Source organism: Chiloscyllium plagiosum, unplaced genomic scaffold, assembly GCF_037043375.1.
Source record: "Chiloscyllium plagiosum isolate Xiang-an unplaced genomic scaffold, Cpla_swu_hap1 HiC_scaffold_3, whole genome shotgun sequence".
Lineage (NCBI taxonomy): Eukaryota > Metazoa > Chordata > Chondrichthyes > Orectolobiformes > Hemiscylliidae > Chiloscyllium > Chiloscyllium plagiosum.
Genome location: NW_028270141.1, coordinates 55,960,620 through 55,977,527, shown reverse-complemented (window position 1 = coordinate 55,977,527; position 16,908 = coordinate 55,960,620). Strand labels below are relative to the sequence as shown.

The following is a 16,908-nucleotide window of genomic DNA, read 5'->3' as shown; positions in this document are numbered from 1 at the left end:
TATATGAATATGAAGAGTTTGGAGGGATATGGGCCCGGTGCTGGCAAGTGGGACTAGATTGGGTTGGGATATCAGGTCAGCATGGACAGGTTCGACTGAAGGGTCTGTTTCCATGCTGTACATCTCTATGACATAAAATAAAGTACAACATAAAAAGGTTACTGCAAAAGACAGAAGCTCATGGTATTGGGGTTAATGTATTAGCATGGATTGAGGATTAGTTAATACACAGAGTCAGGATTAACCAATCTTCCTCAGGTAGAAAGGTATAACTAGTGAAGTGCCACAAGGATCAGTCCTGGCCCTTAATTTAGGAGCAAATTACTGTAGATGTTGGAATCTGTACTGAAAACAAAAAAATGCTGGAAATCACGGTGGGTCAGGCAACATCTGTGGAGAGAACAAGCTAATATTTCAAATCTGGATGACTCTTCATCAGAGTTGATGTGAAACGTGGAGGGGGAGGGGGAAGAGGTCTAAAGTGCTGGGAGAAAAAGGGTGTTGATGCCAACTTGAGAGTACACTATGTTCAGGCCTTGGAAGAGTGGGCAGGGTGTAGTGCAACCAAATTTGGTGATGATACAAAAATAGATGGGAATGCATGTAATGATGATGACATAAGAAATCTGCAAGGGGATATAGACAAGTTGAGTATGTGGGCAAAAACATTGCAAATGGAGTTTGATGTGGTAATGCACTTGCACTTTGTTTGGAAGAATAAAAGGCAGACTATGATTTAAATGGAGTCTCCAAACAACTGGGGTGGCTCAGTGGTTAGCACTGCTGCCTTACAGCACCGCTGCCTTACAGCACCAGGGTCCCAGGTTCGACTCCAGCCTTGGGCGACTGTGTGGAGTTTGCACATTCTCCCCATGTGCTCTGGTTTCCTCCCACAGTCCAAAGACTGTGTTCAGGGGAATTGGCCATGCTAAATTGTCCATAGTGATAGGTGCATTAATCAGAGGGAAATGGGACTGGGTGGTTACTCTTAGGAGAGTCGGTGTGGACTTGTTGGGGCGAAGGGCCTGTTTCCACACTGTAGGGAATCTAATCTAAAAAAAACGAGCACAGAGGGATCTGGGAGTCCTTGTGCACTAAAGTTAGCATGTGGGTCAAGCAAGTAATTGAGATGAAATTTTAGCTTTTATTACTAGGGGTTTGGAGATTTAACATAGGGAAGTCTTGTTACAACTGTGCAGGGTGTTGGTGAGGCTACATCTGGAGTACTGTTTTGATCTCTGTATTTAAAAAAGGAATATACTGACATTGGAGGCAGTTCAAAAGAGATTCACGAGGCTGATTCCTGGGATGAAGGTATTGACTTATCAAGAATGATTAAACATTCTTTACTCATTAGAGTTTAGAAAAATGAGGATGATCTTAATGAAACATACATAACTTTGAGGGTGTTTGACAGGATACGTTTTCACAAGACTTTTCCACTAGTTGGGAATCTCAAACTAGGGAACATAGTTACAGAATAAGCATCGCTTATTTAAAACTGAGATGTGAAAGAATTTCTTCTCTCAGAGTGTATGGCCACACCTGAGAGCTGTGGAGGTTAGATCATTGAAAATATTTAAACATGAGGTTGATAGATATTTGAAATATTGAGAAGTTAAGGGCTATGAAGAGCTATCACCAAAGAGATGTTGATGCCTGGGACAGACCAGTTATGATCTTAGAGAATGGTAAGACAGGTTAGAGGGAATGAATGTTCTAATCTTGTCCTATGTCTTATGTTATGTACTTAAATACAACCAGCTAACCAGTTAAACAATAAATGATCAAATACATTTAAATAGACAACATGTGCAGCAAGTATTGCGGTGTGCATCATACTATATTATCTTGTGAAATAAATGTAAAGGTAAAAGAAATATATACTTGCACAATATATTATAGTATAACATATACAATATGTTTATTAGAACTGTCACTTATATAGTGATGGTTCCTGACCTTGTGAGCTTGTAGGTTGAAAAACAAGGCGACAAACAGATGATACATGCACCGTGTAGTTTGAATGTTACAATATAGATTATTATGAATTTGTTCAAAGCATATGTGACAGCAATATGTGTCCTTTCCTTCTCTTTTTGTTAGAAGTCAGATATGCACTAGTAACCCATAACACCACACGATATGCTCACTGTTAATCAGGCCACCAAGAATAAATAAATTAAATTGGAAAGGTTTCCTCTATTTTACAGCTTACAAATTAGAGTAGAATGCCTAATTATCTCAAACATTTCAAAAATGAATGCAGTATTTTTCTGCATAATTTTTAAAAATTTCAGTATTGTAAAAATTAGAACAACACTAATGCATCATAGCTTTATGCTATCACATGCTGTCCCTCCAGCTCCGCATTCAGAGCAAATAAAATGGACTCTCCCCATAGCACATTTTTCATGTGATTTTCAAAAACAATGACAAGCATTAACTACATTTTAGTAAATGTCATACACAAATATGTTGACATATAAGGATCTCAACAGTGAGGTCAATTGACTGTTCATTAAAGCAGGAGTTTGAAATGTTGGCTCTTCACCACAACTTTCTCAGAATGTAAAAGGGTTGATTTAAATGTCTGGTGTATGCTGGGGTCAGTGTATTGGAGTTTATACCATGGTGCAGTACAATCATTGCAAATGAAGATCATCAGACTAGTCGTATGATGGTCAAAAGTTTTATATTACATTTAGAGTATGAGAAGATTTGAAAATAGTTTCTTCAGTTCTAAAAGTCCCATAGCAAATAATCTTTCCACTTCAGTAGTAGAAAAAGTATCATGTTCCACAGGTATGGTTAAGAGTTGTAAGAGGATGTTTTCTGTATAAAAATGTATAGAAGACATTTATGAACTAGTTTAAAATTTGACAGTGACACAAGGTATGCTTGTATACAACAGTATTTGGTCTTTTCAGAAAGATTGCATGAAATGAAAAGATCTGTAGAATTCCTACAGGCTGAGCAATGTTAAAAATGTATAAATATATAGCAGCGTCTTAAAGGGTTTCCAGTTGCCAACGTCCATGCTAAAAATGATACATACAACAGGCTCTCAATTAGACTATGAAAATTAATTCTTTGGAAGTGATTAATTAAATTAACATATTATCTCTAATTTACTAATGGATGTTAACTTTATAAATTTAGAAAGTAAAGTTATATCAGTGCACCCTGATCATTTCAATTATTAACTGATACCTAAAAAGGTAGAATAAAATTTTTAAAAAACACAGAACAACTGAACCGAAAAAAAAAGGTACATAAGACAGATAAAAATATAAAATTGGTATTGCACAGCACAAACCAACAGGCATAAACATGTTGAGATCTTTTAACTATCTCCAAGGACTCAATGCAGGATCATTTCTAATACAAAAATGTATAAATAGTCTTACTTTCTTTCAGCAGACAGTGTTCTGTGATCAAATGTATTTCCTTGAATAAAGAGGTAAGAGTCAATGGCACCCATTCTCACTGAAAATATTTAAGGCCCGCAACCAGAAAAAACTTCTCCAAAAATATTTCAGAATCGAGAACTGCAATATGAGCTGCTCGTCCTATTAACGAATTAGCAGTGTTGGGCAATGCATGGATAATGTCATATCGAACCAAATTACATTCCTTATTTTCAAGCACCGGTGTTAGAAGATTTTGGACCATCTCAGCATATACTGGTCCTGTGAAACAGAGCAGACAAGTGAGAATTTACTTACTTCATGAACAAGTGATTAAAAAGATAAACATTATACAGAAGTTTCATTAGGTCTGAATGTAGATTTCGGGTTGTTTTCTTTCATAAAGGTTTGCTACACCAGATTATCTTGACATAGGAAATGTAAGAAAGTAATGTGAATTTGTGTAGACATTGTGAATTGCTTCTGCTTTCATTTGTTTTACAAAAGTATAGAAAGTAAAATTCAGACATCTTGAGTTAAGTATCATTGGTCAAATCCTTTAAGCAATAAGAGCTGTCAGGTATATAATCTTACCTGATTGTTTATCTTTTAAAGCGGTTTTACATATTTCAACTCGAGCAGAATGGTAGGGAACATAACGATCTTGTAGTGAACCAATTAATACCACATTTTTGAAGTAATGGAGACCTTGAAGAAAAGTTGAGATGTCATTGGAACAATTGCTTTCACATTATCTATGTGTTTGTATTTCTCTGAGAATTGTAACGGCAAATTAAGTGTGTTGGATTGCAGAGAGTTTGGAACACTTTTGTCTGAAATGTTAGCCCAAATCGAGCACAAAAGAGCTTAGATCCCATATGTGGAAACAGAAGTATGATAAAGAAATTTTTATAAATTAGATTAGATTCCCCACAGTATGGAAACAAGCCCTTCGGCCCAACAAGTCCACACCGACCATACGAAGGCTAACTCACCCAGATCCAATCCCTTACCTTAAATTTACTCCTGACTAATGCACCTAATACTATGGGCAATTTAGCTTGTCCAATTCACCTGACCTGTGTATCTTTGGATTGTGGGAGGAAATCAGAACACCCAGAGGAAACTCATACAGACATGGGGGGGAAAAGTGCAAACTCCACACAGACAGTCACAGTCCACACAGACAAGAATTGAACCCGGATCCCTGGCGCTTTGAGGCAGCAGTGCTAACCATGGAGCTACTGACCACTGTAATGCCACACTTGTCTTGGAGCTCTGAAGAAAGGTCATTGGACTCAAAACAGATGCTGCCAAACCTACTTTATTTCTCCAGCAAATTCTGTTTATGGTTTCATGTTTCACTTGCTATTTATGCTAATGAAGGAAGGTCAATCCCTCCACCCTCTTTTCAAGGCAAAATAGAAAGGGACATGCAATTAGAAGACTATAGATAAAGAAAGAGACAAAAAAACCCTGCAGATACAGGAATCCAAGGTAGACATGTAGGAGGCTGGAAGAACACAGCATGCCAGGCAACATCAGGAGGTGGAGAAGTCAACATTTTGGATGTAACCCTTCTTCAGCACCAGGAGTGGGTGTAAGGGGAGCTGCAGCTCCCCCCACACCCACCTCCAGTCCTGAAGAAGGGTTACACCTGAAACGTTGATGTCTCCACCTCCTGATGCTGTGTTCTTCCAGCCTCCTACCTATCTACCTATAGCTTAAGAAAGGCACAGCAGATTCATTATCAGGAAATTATATATTATCCCATTAACAGCAAATAAAGCAGAATGGCCGATCTGCACAGACACCCATGATAACTCTAGATAGTATTAGATCCACACACATTTCATTCTTTACAGAAAGGATAATGACATTTAACAAGAATTTCACATCTGTGAAGGAGGATGTTGGCACAGAATTTAGGAAGATAGACTGTGAGGTCCTTGAGCAGTTTGATGTGAAGAATGAGGCATGTTTAAAAATGGACACATACCCAGGTTTGGATAAGTTGCATCCCAGGACAAGGTCGGAAATTAGAGGGGTTCCAACACAATGTTTAAAAAGTTCTTCGCTGGTGATGTGGGAAGTGCCAGAGGACTGGAGAAGATCTAATATGGTTCGACTTTACAAGGAGGGCATAGTAGAGAGAGACCAGGGAACCAGTAAGTCTAACATCAGTGGTAGGGCAACTATTGGAGAAAATAGTGAAGGATAACATCAGCCCCCATTTAGTGAAGTGAGGTTTGATCAGGAATAGTTAACATGGTTTTGTTGGAGGGAGGTTATGCCTTACAAATTTGATTGAACTTTTGATGTGGTGACCAAGTATATAGATGAGAATGGTGCAGTTGATGTAGTCTACATGGATTCCAGCAAAGCTTTTGACAGGGTCCCATGTGGAGACTTATAAAAAGGTCAAAGCATATACGATCTGGGATAATTTGGCAAGTTGAATCAAAAATTGGTTTTCTGGTGACAGACAAAGGATGATGCTAGAAGAGAGTTTGAGACACTAGTGGCCAGTGTCCAGAGGCCTACCGCAGGATCAGTGCTGAGTCCCTTGTTGTTCATGATGAATATAGCGGTACACATAAGAATGTGGGGTAAGCTTGCAGATGACAAAAAGATTGGCCGGGTGGTTGACAGTGAGGATATAGTTTACAGGAAGAAATGGAGAGGTTGGTCAGTTTGGTAGATCAGTGGCTGATGGAATTTAATCTTGAAAAGTGGGGTTTTGCAGTAGTGAGCAAAATTAGGGCGTATGGTATTGAGGGCAAAGTACTAACTTGGATTGAAAGTTGGTTGGCTGACAGGAAATAATGGGTAGTGATAAACGGCTTAATTTCAGAATGGCAGGCAGTGACCAGTGGGGTACCGCAGGGATCAGTGCTGGGACTGCAGCTTTTTACAATATATATTAATGATATAGAAGATGGTATTAGTAATAACATTAGCAAATTTTCTGATGATACTAAGCTGGGTGGCAGGGTGAAATGTGAGGAGGATGTTAGGAGATTACAGGGTGACCTGGACAGGTTAGGTGAGTGGTCAGATGCAGTTTAGTGTGGATAAATGTATGGTTATCCACTTTGGTGGCAAGAAAAGGAAAGCAGATTACTACCTAAATGGAATCAATTTAGGTAAAGAAGTAGTACAGAGAGATCTGGGTGTACACCAGTCAATGAAGGTAAGCATGCAGGTACAGCAGGTAGTGAAGAAGGCTAATAGTATGCTGACCTTCATAACAAGAGGGATTGAGAAGCAAAGAGGTTCTTCTGCAGCTGTAAAGGGCCCTGGTAAGACCACACCTGGAGTATTGTGTGCAGTTCTGGTCTCCAAATTTGAGGAAAGACATTCTGGCTATTGAGGGAGTGCAGCGTAGGTTCACGAGGTCAATGCCTGGAATGGCGGGACTACCTTACGCTGAAAGACTGGAGCGACTGGGCTTGTATACCCTTGAGTTTAGAAGACTGAGAGGGGATCTGATTGAGACATATAAGATTATTAAAGGATTGGACACACTGGAGGCAGGAAACATGTTTCCGCTGATGGGTGGGTGCCGAACCAGAGGACACAGCTTAAAAGTACGGGGTAGACCATTTAGGACAGAGATGAAGAGAAACTTCTTCACCCAGAGAGTGGTGACTGTGTGGAATGCTCTTCCCCAGAGGGCAGTGGAGGCCCAGTCTCTGGATTCAGTTAAGAAAGAGTTGGATAGAGCTCTCAAGGATAGTGGAATCAAGGGTTATGGAGATAAGGCAGGAACAGGATACTGATTAAGGATGATCAGCCATGATCATATTGAATGGTGGTGCAGGCTCGAAGGGCAGAATAGCCTACTCCTGCACCTATTGTCTATTCTCTATAAGTGAGAGGTGGTGCACTTAGGGAGAAGAAACAAGGGACAACTCAATGACTGGCATGACACGAGGAAACTCAGAGGAACAGAGGGATCTTGAGGTGTTTGTTTGTCCCCATATCCTTGAAGGTGGCAGGAGAGATGAAAAAAGTAGTCAATGCAGCAAAAGGGGCATTTGCTTTAAATGTCAGGCCACAGATTATAAGAGCAGGGAGATAATGTTGGAGCTGCACAAAACTTTGACGAAGGCCACAGCTAGAATGTGCATTTCTGGTCACCACACTATAGGAAGGACATGATTGCACAGGTGAGGGTGCACAGGAGATTCATAGAACATAGAACGGTCCAGGCCTTTTGGCCTTTGATGTTGTGCCAACCTTTTATCCTACTCTAAGATCAAACTAACCTACATACCCTTCATTTTACTGTCATTCATGTGCCTATCCAAGAGTTGCTTAAATGTCCCTAATGTATCTGACTCTACTGCCACTGCTGGCAGTGCATTCCACACACCCACCACTCTTTGTATAGAACCTACCTCTGACATCTCCCCTAAACCTTCCTCCAATCACCTTAAAATTACACCACCTTGTGATAGACATTTCTGCCATGGGAAAATATCTCTAGCTCCCCACTCTATCTATGCCTTTCATCATCTTGTACACCTCTATCAAGTCACCTCTCATCCTTCTTCGCTCCAATGAGAGAATCCCTAACTCCCTCAACCTTTCTTCATAAGACATGCCCTCCAGTCCAGGCAGCATCCTGGTAAATGTCCTCTGCACACTCTCTAAAGCTTCCACATCTTTCCTATAATGAGGCAACCAGAGCTGAACACAATATTCTAAGTGTGGTCTAACCAGGGCTTTATAGAGCTGCAGAAAATGTGTTGCTGGAAAAGCGCAGCAGGTCAGGCAGCATCCAAGAAACAGGAGAATCGACGTTTCGGGCATAAGCCCTTCTTCAGGGATGGGGCATGCCTACAACAGCCCTCCACACTATCCACAACTCTACCAACCTTCGTGTCATCGGCAAACTTACTAACCCAACCTTCCACTTCCTCGTTCAAGTCATTTATAAAAATCACAAATAGCAGAGGTCCCAGAACAGATCCCTGTGGAACACCACTGGTCACCGAGCTCCAGGCTGAATACTTTCCATCTATTACCACCCTCTGTCTCTATGGGCCAGCCAAATCTGTATCCAGACATCCAAATCTCCCTGTATCCCATGCCTTCTTATTTTCTGAATGAGCCTACCATGGGGAATCCTCTTAAATGCCTTGCCAAAATCCATATACACCATATCCACTGCTCTACCTTCATGTGTTTTGTCACAACTTCAAAGAATTCAACAAGGCTTGTGAGGCATGACCACCCCTCACAAAGCCATGCCAATTATCTCTAATCAAACTATGCTTTTCTAAATAATATAAATCTTGTCTCTCAGAATCCTCTACAATAATTTGCCACCACTGACGTAAAACTGACTGGGCTGTAATTCCTCGGGTCATCCTTATTCCCTTGAACAAGGGAATAATATTTGCCACCCTCCATTCACTGGGATGTTGCCTGAGATGGAGCACTTTAATTAGAAAAGTGGTTGGATAAACCTAGGTTGCTTCCTTTAGACCACAGAAAGCAGAGACGGGACCTGACTGAGGTGTATAAGATTATGAGGGGCATGGAGGGGGTGGATGGAAAGCAACCATTCCTCCTGTTGATGGGCCAGTAATGAGGGGGGGCTTCATTTTAAAGTAAAAGACAGGAGGTTTAGAGTGGATGAGAAGAAATACCTTTGTCATCTGGAAGTGGTGCTCATCTTGAATGCACTGCTTGGGAGGTTAGTTGAGGTGGGATACCTAGCAACCTTTAAAAGATACATGGCAGACGTTTTGGGGCAAAGGGGGCCTCTTCTGCTTGTACGACTCTAATACAATGATATAAATATAGTCTAGCCTTCCAAGAGGACATACCAGAGATCAGAAGCAGAGGTAGCGAATGATTTTAACACAGGGGCTGCATGATGGGGACCCCATTACCCTCCCAAATTTCTGACTTTACAGAAAAAGTAACATTCCCAGAAGCTAATCAAGGCCCATAAAGTCTTCTTGTTGCAAGTGGAATTCTCCATGGCTGGAGGGGGATTCATAGAACACAGAACATAGAAGAATACAGCGCAGTACAGGCCCTTCGGCCCTCGATGTTGCGCCGATCCAAGCCCACCTAACCTACACTAGCCCACTATCCTCCATATGCCTATCCAATGCCCGCTTAAATGCCCATAAAGAGGGAGAGTCCACCACTGCTACTGGCAGGGCATTCCATGAACTCACGACTCGCTGAGTAAAGAACCTACCCCTAACATCTGTCCTATACCTACCACCCCTTAATTTAAAGCTATGCCCCCTCGTAATAGCTGACTCCATACGTGGAAAAAGGTTCTCATGGTCAACCCTATCTAAACACCTAATCATCTTGTACACCTCTAACAAGTCACCCCTAAACCTTCTTTTCTCCAATGAAAACAACCCCAAGTGCCTCAGCCTTTCCTCATACAATCTTCCTACCATACCAGGTAACATCCTGGTAAACCTCCTCTGCACCCGTTCCAGTGCCTCCACATCCTTCCTATAGTATGGCGACCAAAACTGCACACAATACTCCAGATGCGGCCACACCAGAGTCCTATACAACTGCAACATGATCTCAGGACTCCGGAACTCAATTCCTCTACCAATAAAAGCCAGTACGCCATATGCCTTCTTCACCGCACTATTTACCTGGGTAGCAACTTTCAAAGATCTGTGTACATGGACACCAAGATCCCTCTGCTCATCCACACTACCAACTTTCCGACCATTAGCCCAGTACCCCGTCTTTTTGTTATTCTTACCAAAGTGAATCACCTCACACCTAGCTACATTGAACTCCATTTGCCACCTTTCTCCCCAGTTCTGCAGCTTATCTATATCCCGCTGTAACCTGCCACATCCTTCCTCACTGTCAACAACTCCTCTGACTTTCGTATCATCCGCAAACTTGCTCACCCAACCTTCTAGCCCCTCCTCCAGGTCATTTATAAAAATGACAAACAGCAATGGTCCCAAAACAGATCCTTGTGGAACACCGCTAGTAACTGCACTCCAAGATGAACCTTTACCATCAACTACTACCCTCTGTCTTCTTCCAGCCAGCCAATTCCTAATCCAAACCTCCAACTCACCCTCAATGCCATACCTCCGTATTTTTTGAAGTAGCCTACCATGGGGAACCTTATCAATCGCCTTACTAAAATCCATATACACCACATCTACTGCTTTCCCCTCGTCCCTCCTTAGTCACCTTCTCACTGTGTGGGACAACTGTGCAGCCAAACCAGTGGGGCCTGCCAAAGTCTGATCAGGGGAGCTGACTCTTTTCAGGCATTTGACACATGATTGACTTTGGGATTCGAAAGGGGATGGCCTGTCGCAGGCCATCCCTTGCACATTCTATTGATTCTCTTCACTCTTTGTGATCCCCACTTTGTCCACATTCCCTTTTCTCCACAAATCCATTGTTGATCACTGGTGGAGGCTCTAGTCTAGTACTGTATTGGTTATCAATGTTTCTCCTTAATGCAGATCAATATGACAGATGGATTAAATCCTAACCAAAAAATCTCCACGCAATTGGCAAAGTGCAAAGACAATAATTTGATTCTTGTGAGATTATTGCATTAATATCAAAAAGAAATGTAGGCTTTCAGTGATGACAAAAAAAACAACCTTTTGCTACATATAAAATTTGTATGACACCTACCTGCTTTTTTGCTAAGTTTGTACAGAAACGTTTGGCGAGGATCAGAATGATCTCGACACGTTAATTGAAGCAGGGATCCAGACTTCTTCCACTTCTGCATAAACCAGAGCCCTGGTCATGGAAGTAGCACAATAAGATATAAAAGTCAATCCAGCAGGCCAAGTCAAAGAAATTACACGATGTGAGGTATACACAAGCTTAATTTCAGTTTGAAGAGTATAATTCTTAAAACACACTTTAGAGGAAAAAGATGATTTTACATTTGGGCTACCAATGTTGCTCGTCACTTTTCTCATTTTGTGCAATTTCTCAATTTGCTCTGTATGATCAGTTGAAAGCTTCGTTAAAGCATTATGCAAATCCACAGATGAAGAACTGGATGGACCTAGGAATTCTTATGTTCCTCTGAATGCTTTTCAAGGTGCATGAAAATATAGTGCAACTAATGCATCTAATTAATCAATTAAACAGCAATTTGGTCTTTCTCTGCAGGTAACAGATGACCTCTCCTATGACAAATGGACAAATGCATTTCCTTAAAACAAACACGAAGAACTGCAGATGTTGGAAATCCTGAACAAAAAGATAGTGCTGGAGAAACACAGCAGGTCTGGCAGCAGCTATAGAAAGAAAAGCAGAGTTAACATTGAGTTCAGTGATTCTTTGTCAGAACTGAAAATATCGGGAAATGGCATACTGAACTTGAAACTCTTTTATTTCAACAGTTGCTGTAGACCTGTTGCATTTCTCCAGCACTTTGCTTTTGAAATAATTTCCATGACGTGGCACTGATTCCTCAAAGATGAATACTTTAGTAAAAGAACTGGAGAAGTTTGCTCACATTCAAAGATATTGATATTATTTCAACCATATACTTAAACTAGAAATGAAAAGTAAAATGGTTAGCCGATCAGTACTATTTATATAAACTGAATGGGCAAAATCGAGTCCCAGGCATCTTCCAGGAACAATGTAAATAAAAAGCAGCGATCTTCATAATAATGGTCAAACTGTATTTTCATTCCTTGCTTTTTTTTCCCTCATTCTTGAAATAAGAGACTTGTTTTTCTTGAAATATTTTCTACCAGTTTTTCTTCCTGTTCTATAATGCTGTTAGATAGGCAAATGATCAAAGTTATACATGCCTATTAAGGACCAACAAAGTACAAATACATCAAATTAGGTTTGGTTCAATCACCGAGCCCATTGTGATATCAGGAATATAAATGCCTATAAGATCCAACTGGTTGTCTAAAGGCTTCTTCAACTGCATTGCAATTTTATTTTAAAGGAAGCGATTTCACTATTTGGAAATACTGGGATACTTTTGTGTTCTTCTAAGCCTATATTTCAGAGAGTTATCGCCACAGAAATCCTCAGAGTCATGGGGTCATAGCCATACAGCATGAAAACAGACCCTTCGGCCCAACTCATCCATGCCAACCAGGTTTCCTAAACTGAACTAGTCTCATTTGCCTGCATTTGGTCAACATCCTCTTAAACCTTTCCTATGTATGTACTTGTCCAAATATCTTTTAAACATTGAAATTGTACTGATTTTTACCACTTCCTCTGGCAGCTCATTCCACATATGCACCACCTTCTGTGTGAAAAAGTTGCTTCTCAGGTCCTTTTGAAATTTTTCCCCTCACCCCAAATCTGTGCCATTTAGTTTGGACTACTCTCATCGCAAAAATCAGTCTACTGAATGCTTGAAACACCCACTTTCTGACAAGTCTTTCCTTTCTTAGGTGAGCAGGCCAAAAACATACATCATACATGCTACCTTCTGAAGGACCTATACAATTTGTAATAATGCTGCCATTTTAAAAAGATTACTTTGTCCTTGTTTTTTTTTGAAGAGAGATCGTAAAGGCAGAGATGCCAAAGAGTCTAGTTTAACAATGGAAGGGGAGTGGCCAGTTCTCCCAGTTCAGGTTTTTTCTAGTTTGTTTTTAGCTGTAGCAGTCACAATATGAGTGTGTCCAGGAGATGCAAGTTTCAGTAAAGAATTCCTCTGACTTTCTCTGAAATCTCTCTCTGGATGTTGTTCCCTCCTGCCTGTAAGAATCTGTGTTTGAATTTACCTTTTTGCCAAGGGGTGTTTTCATGGGATGTTATTGTATTGGAACAGTCAATTAGTAATAGTTACTGTATCGGGTCTGTTAAGCTTTCCAATAGCTAAGTTACTCTAAATGCTGCTTTCTTTTGTTTATGTTTCAACTGTACAGTTTAAATAAATTCTGTTTTGTTCGAAGCCAAATGGTTTAACCAATTACATCACACCTGAAACACCCACTTCACATCTGCCTTTAAAATAAGAAAAAGTTAGGGTCTAGACTACCTTCTGAAAATATTTTGAGTGGGTCTGACCTGGTCAATAAAGTTACCTTACTTTTGAACTACAATCTCCTTGTAATAAAGTGACATATTATTTGCCTTCCTGATCGCTTAATGTGCCTGGATGCTTACTTTGTATCTCAGCACTTCTTACCCACTTTGCATCAAACTGCCTATTTTTATATCCTGATGCATTCTATGGTGACTGCTCTCCAGATCACAATGCATTTCTTTGGTTAACTTAAATTGTGGTAAGTTTGACTAAATTGCAAAAATTTGATGCTAAAGTATAAGGAATCAAAACAGTGCTTAAGATTTGAATTTTACAATCTAACTTTATAGCAAAACACCACTGTAAATTCTAATGGTTAGGAAACATCCATCAAAAGAAGAGAACATTCACTTTAAAGAACTTTGATTACTTCAGTGCAGTTAATATTTTCTCAGAAGAACATTACAGCAATGCTTTTGAAATAACGATTCCATTGTAACTAATTAAAAAAAAACTCAAGTGTTCTTAGTTCACCACTTTCACCTGCCAACACTCTACACATACAGCTGTTCCTGGACACAGGTGATCTCTTAAGACCAGCTATACACAAGATACTCAAGATTCAATTTTATTAACCCTGAATCCTGACAACCTTATCAGAAATGTCTTTGGTTTTCTTCAACAGAATTGCTAAAGTAAGGCCAATCATTGCATTAGCTCAACAAAATATTTTAAAGGCCCTCATAAGTGTCTGAATATGTAAAATTAATGTCTTAATAACTCTGCCCAGCCCCTAATACTGTCCAGGCTACGATGCAACACAATAATTGTGCGCCTTTAATCCCTGTCATACTAAAAGATCAGCTTGTCAAGACATGTTTCCCTCTCTGCCGTGATTAGCAAGATTGAGAGAATTTCTTGACATGCCCCTGAACTTCCAGTGTCCTGGATCAGTTAAAAACTGACTAGTTGTTACAATGATTTCTTATGATCTGCAGTTTATTCCATGAAGGAGCAATGAAAGCAGATTCAACAGTAACTTTTAAAAGGGAGTCAAATAAATACTCTTAACAATAAAATAAATTGTAGTCTGTAGATAATGAACAGGCAGTGGGTCAGGTTGTATAGCTTTCCCTAAGAGCTGGCACAGGCAATATGGAACAAATGTCTTTCTTCTGTGATACACCATTCTACAGGCATCAACAAAAGAAGCTTAACATTTTGGATGCTAAATTTGACAAGAGTCGACACCTGGTTTATAAATTCCTGTTCACTTTAGATGCTTCCTGACTTGCTGCCCAGCACTGTGTCCAGCATTGCTTGTTTCAGAATTTCAGCTTCACATTTACACCTTTTAAAAACCCATTGAAATGATTTACGACAGATTCTTTGATTCAGTGTTAATACTTAACTCAAACTTTTAAATCTGTATGTAATATTTGAAATTGTTAAATGATCCTTCCTTTTCACTGAGAGCAATATCTACTCAAATCTACATGTAGGACAGAGAGATATCTTTGTGGCCCATTTTTTGAGGAAATGCTCAACTAGGTTCCAGTCATGCCAATAGCAATTTAGCATCTGAATAGCAATACATGAAATCAGAAGGCAAAAATGCAGGTTTGAAATTACTTTTGTATTATGAGGATCTGAATTCAGATGATGTTTTATTGAAGTTATACAGGATCTTGATGAGACTGCATCTGGACCACTATGTGCAGTTTTGGTTTCCCGATCTGAAAAGGGATACGGTTGCCATAGCAGGAGTGCAGTGGAGATTCACCAGATTAATACGAGGGATAGCAAGAGATTAGATTAGATTACTTATAGTGTGGAAACAGGCCCTTCGGCCCAACAAGTCCACACCGACCCGCTGAAGCGCAACCCACCCCGACCCATTCCCCTACATTTACCCCTTCACCTAACACTATAGGCAATTTTGCATGGCCAATTCACCTAATCTGCACATATTTGGACTGTGGGAGAAAACCGGAGCACCCGGAGGAAACCCACGCAGACATAGGGAGAATGTGCAAACTCCACACAATGAGTCGCCTGAGGCAGGAACTGAACCCGGGTCTCTGGTGCTATGAGGCAGCAGTGCTAACCACTGTACCACCGTGCCACCCACCTTCATATGAAGACGGACTGGTTTGGCTGGGCTTATATTCACTAGGATGAGAGGGGATCTGACTGAAATGTATAAAATTCTAACAGGATTAGACATAGACGAGATGTAGGAAGGATGTTTTTCCCCAGCAGGAGAGTCAGGAACCAGGGGATACAATTTCAGAATACTGGGTAGGCTATTTAAGACTGACACGAGGAAAGATTTCTGCAATCAAAGGGTACTAAACTTGTGGAATTCTCTACCACAGAAGTCTGGGGAGGCCAAATCACTGAAAATATTCGAGAAAGAGGTGCATTTTCTTTTAGATATCAAGGGAGAAAGCAAGAATATGGCATTGAGATAGAGGATCGGCCATGATCATATTGAATGGTAGAGCAGGCTTGAAGAGTTGAATGGCCTAATCCTGCTTCTAGTTTCTATGTTTCCTCTCAGTCTAGAGAAGAAAGCTAATTAAATCTATTTTTTTTAAGAACTCTGATACATAGAGAGAATATTGATAAATCACTGCTTTCAAGAATCTTCTGCCTTACCTTCTTATGAAATACTTGTATGTTACATGAGAACATTGGGTGTACATCCGTGAGTTTGCTCCATCATTCAATTAGGCCAAGGCTGATAAGTAATTCAATTGCGTTTACCTGCCTTAGGCCTGTTTCTTTCCTTATCTCAAAAATCTACTTATTTTATAAATACCTTGAAAATTTCACTGACCTAGTATCTACAGCCTTCTGGAGTGGAGTTCCTCATATTTCCATTATTCTTTGTGAAAGCAGAATTTCACAGTTTTGTTTCCAATTGACCTTGCTATGTTTAAGGCCCTGCCTTTTATTCTTGTTACCCTCTTATAGGGAAGTAATTACTTTGTTCCTGTTGAGAATCCTTTTAACATTTTGAACATCTCAAACAGACAGATCACCACTCAATCAACTATATATTCAATCTTCTCTGAGTAGAATTGTACCTTATTATTTGCCAAAACTATATTTTATTTCCATCTGCAAACCAGATTACAATTAGTGTCTAATTTCCAGCTGTCTTCTGTTTACTCGAGCCAAAGCTGCCTAGGAACTGTTTCAAAATCAATGTCATATGACACCAGGATATAGTCCAACAGGTTTATTTGAAATCACACAAGCTTTCAGAACACAGCCCCTTGGGCTACACCTGACTTTCACCCTATCACATTATTTATATCGGTGTGATCATAGTCACAAATGACATTCTATGTATCCATTATTGTGGTAAACTATTACTCCTTAGCTTTTTCAAGCCTTTGGTAAGGTTGGTCTGCCTTCCTAATGCCTTTCCTTTCTTGTACACTGAGGTGAAGCTGACACTTCCTAGTTCTAGTGTTATTCATTGTGTGC

General features: G+C 40.1%; 1 protein-coding gene across 4 annotated transcripts in view; it reads right to left on the bottom strand.

Moving 5' to 3' along the window:
- Positions 1 to 1,899: 1,899 nt before the first annotated feature.
- fam135a (family with sequence similarity 135 member A) overlaps positions 1,900 to 16,908 on the bottom strand; it is a 318,933-nt gene continuing 303,924 nt past the window's right edge. For all 4 annotated transcript variants that reach the window (XM_043681723.2, XM_043681738.2, XM_043681746.2 and 1 more), the window contains 3 exons: positions 11,079 to 11,189; positions 4,005 to 4,118; positions 1,900 to 3,692 (listed from right to left, as the gene is read on the bottom strand). In XM_043681723.2, coding sequence (XP_043537658.2) covers positions 3,487 to 3,692; positions 4,005 to 4,118; positions 11,079 to 11,189 — 431 coding nt within the window. In that variant the 3' untranslated portion in view covers positions 1,900 to 3,486. The remainder of the gene's footprint in view (positions 3,693 to 4,004; positions 4,119 to 11,078; positions 11,190 to 16,908) is intronic.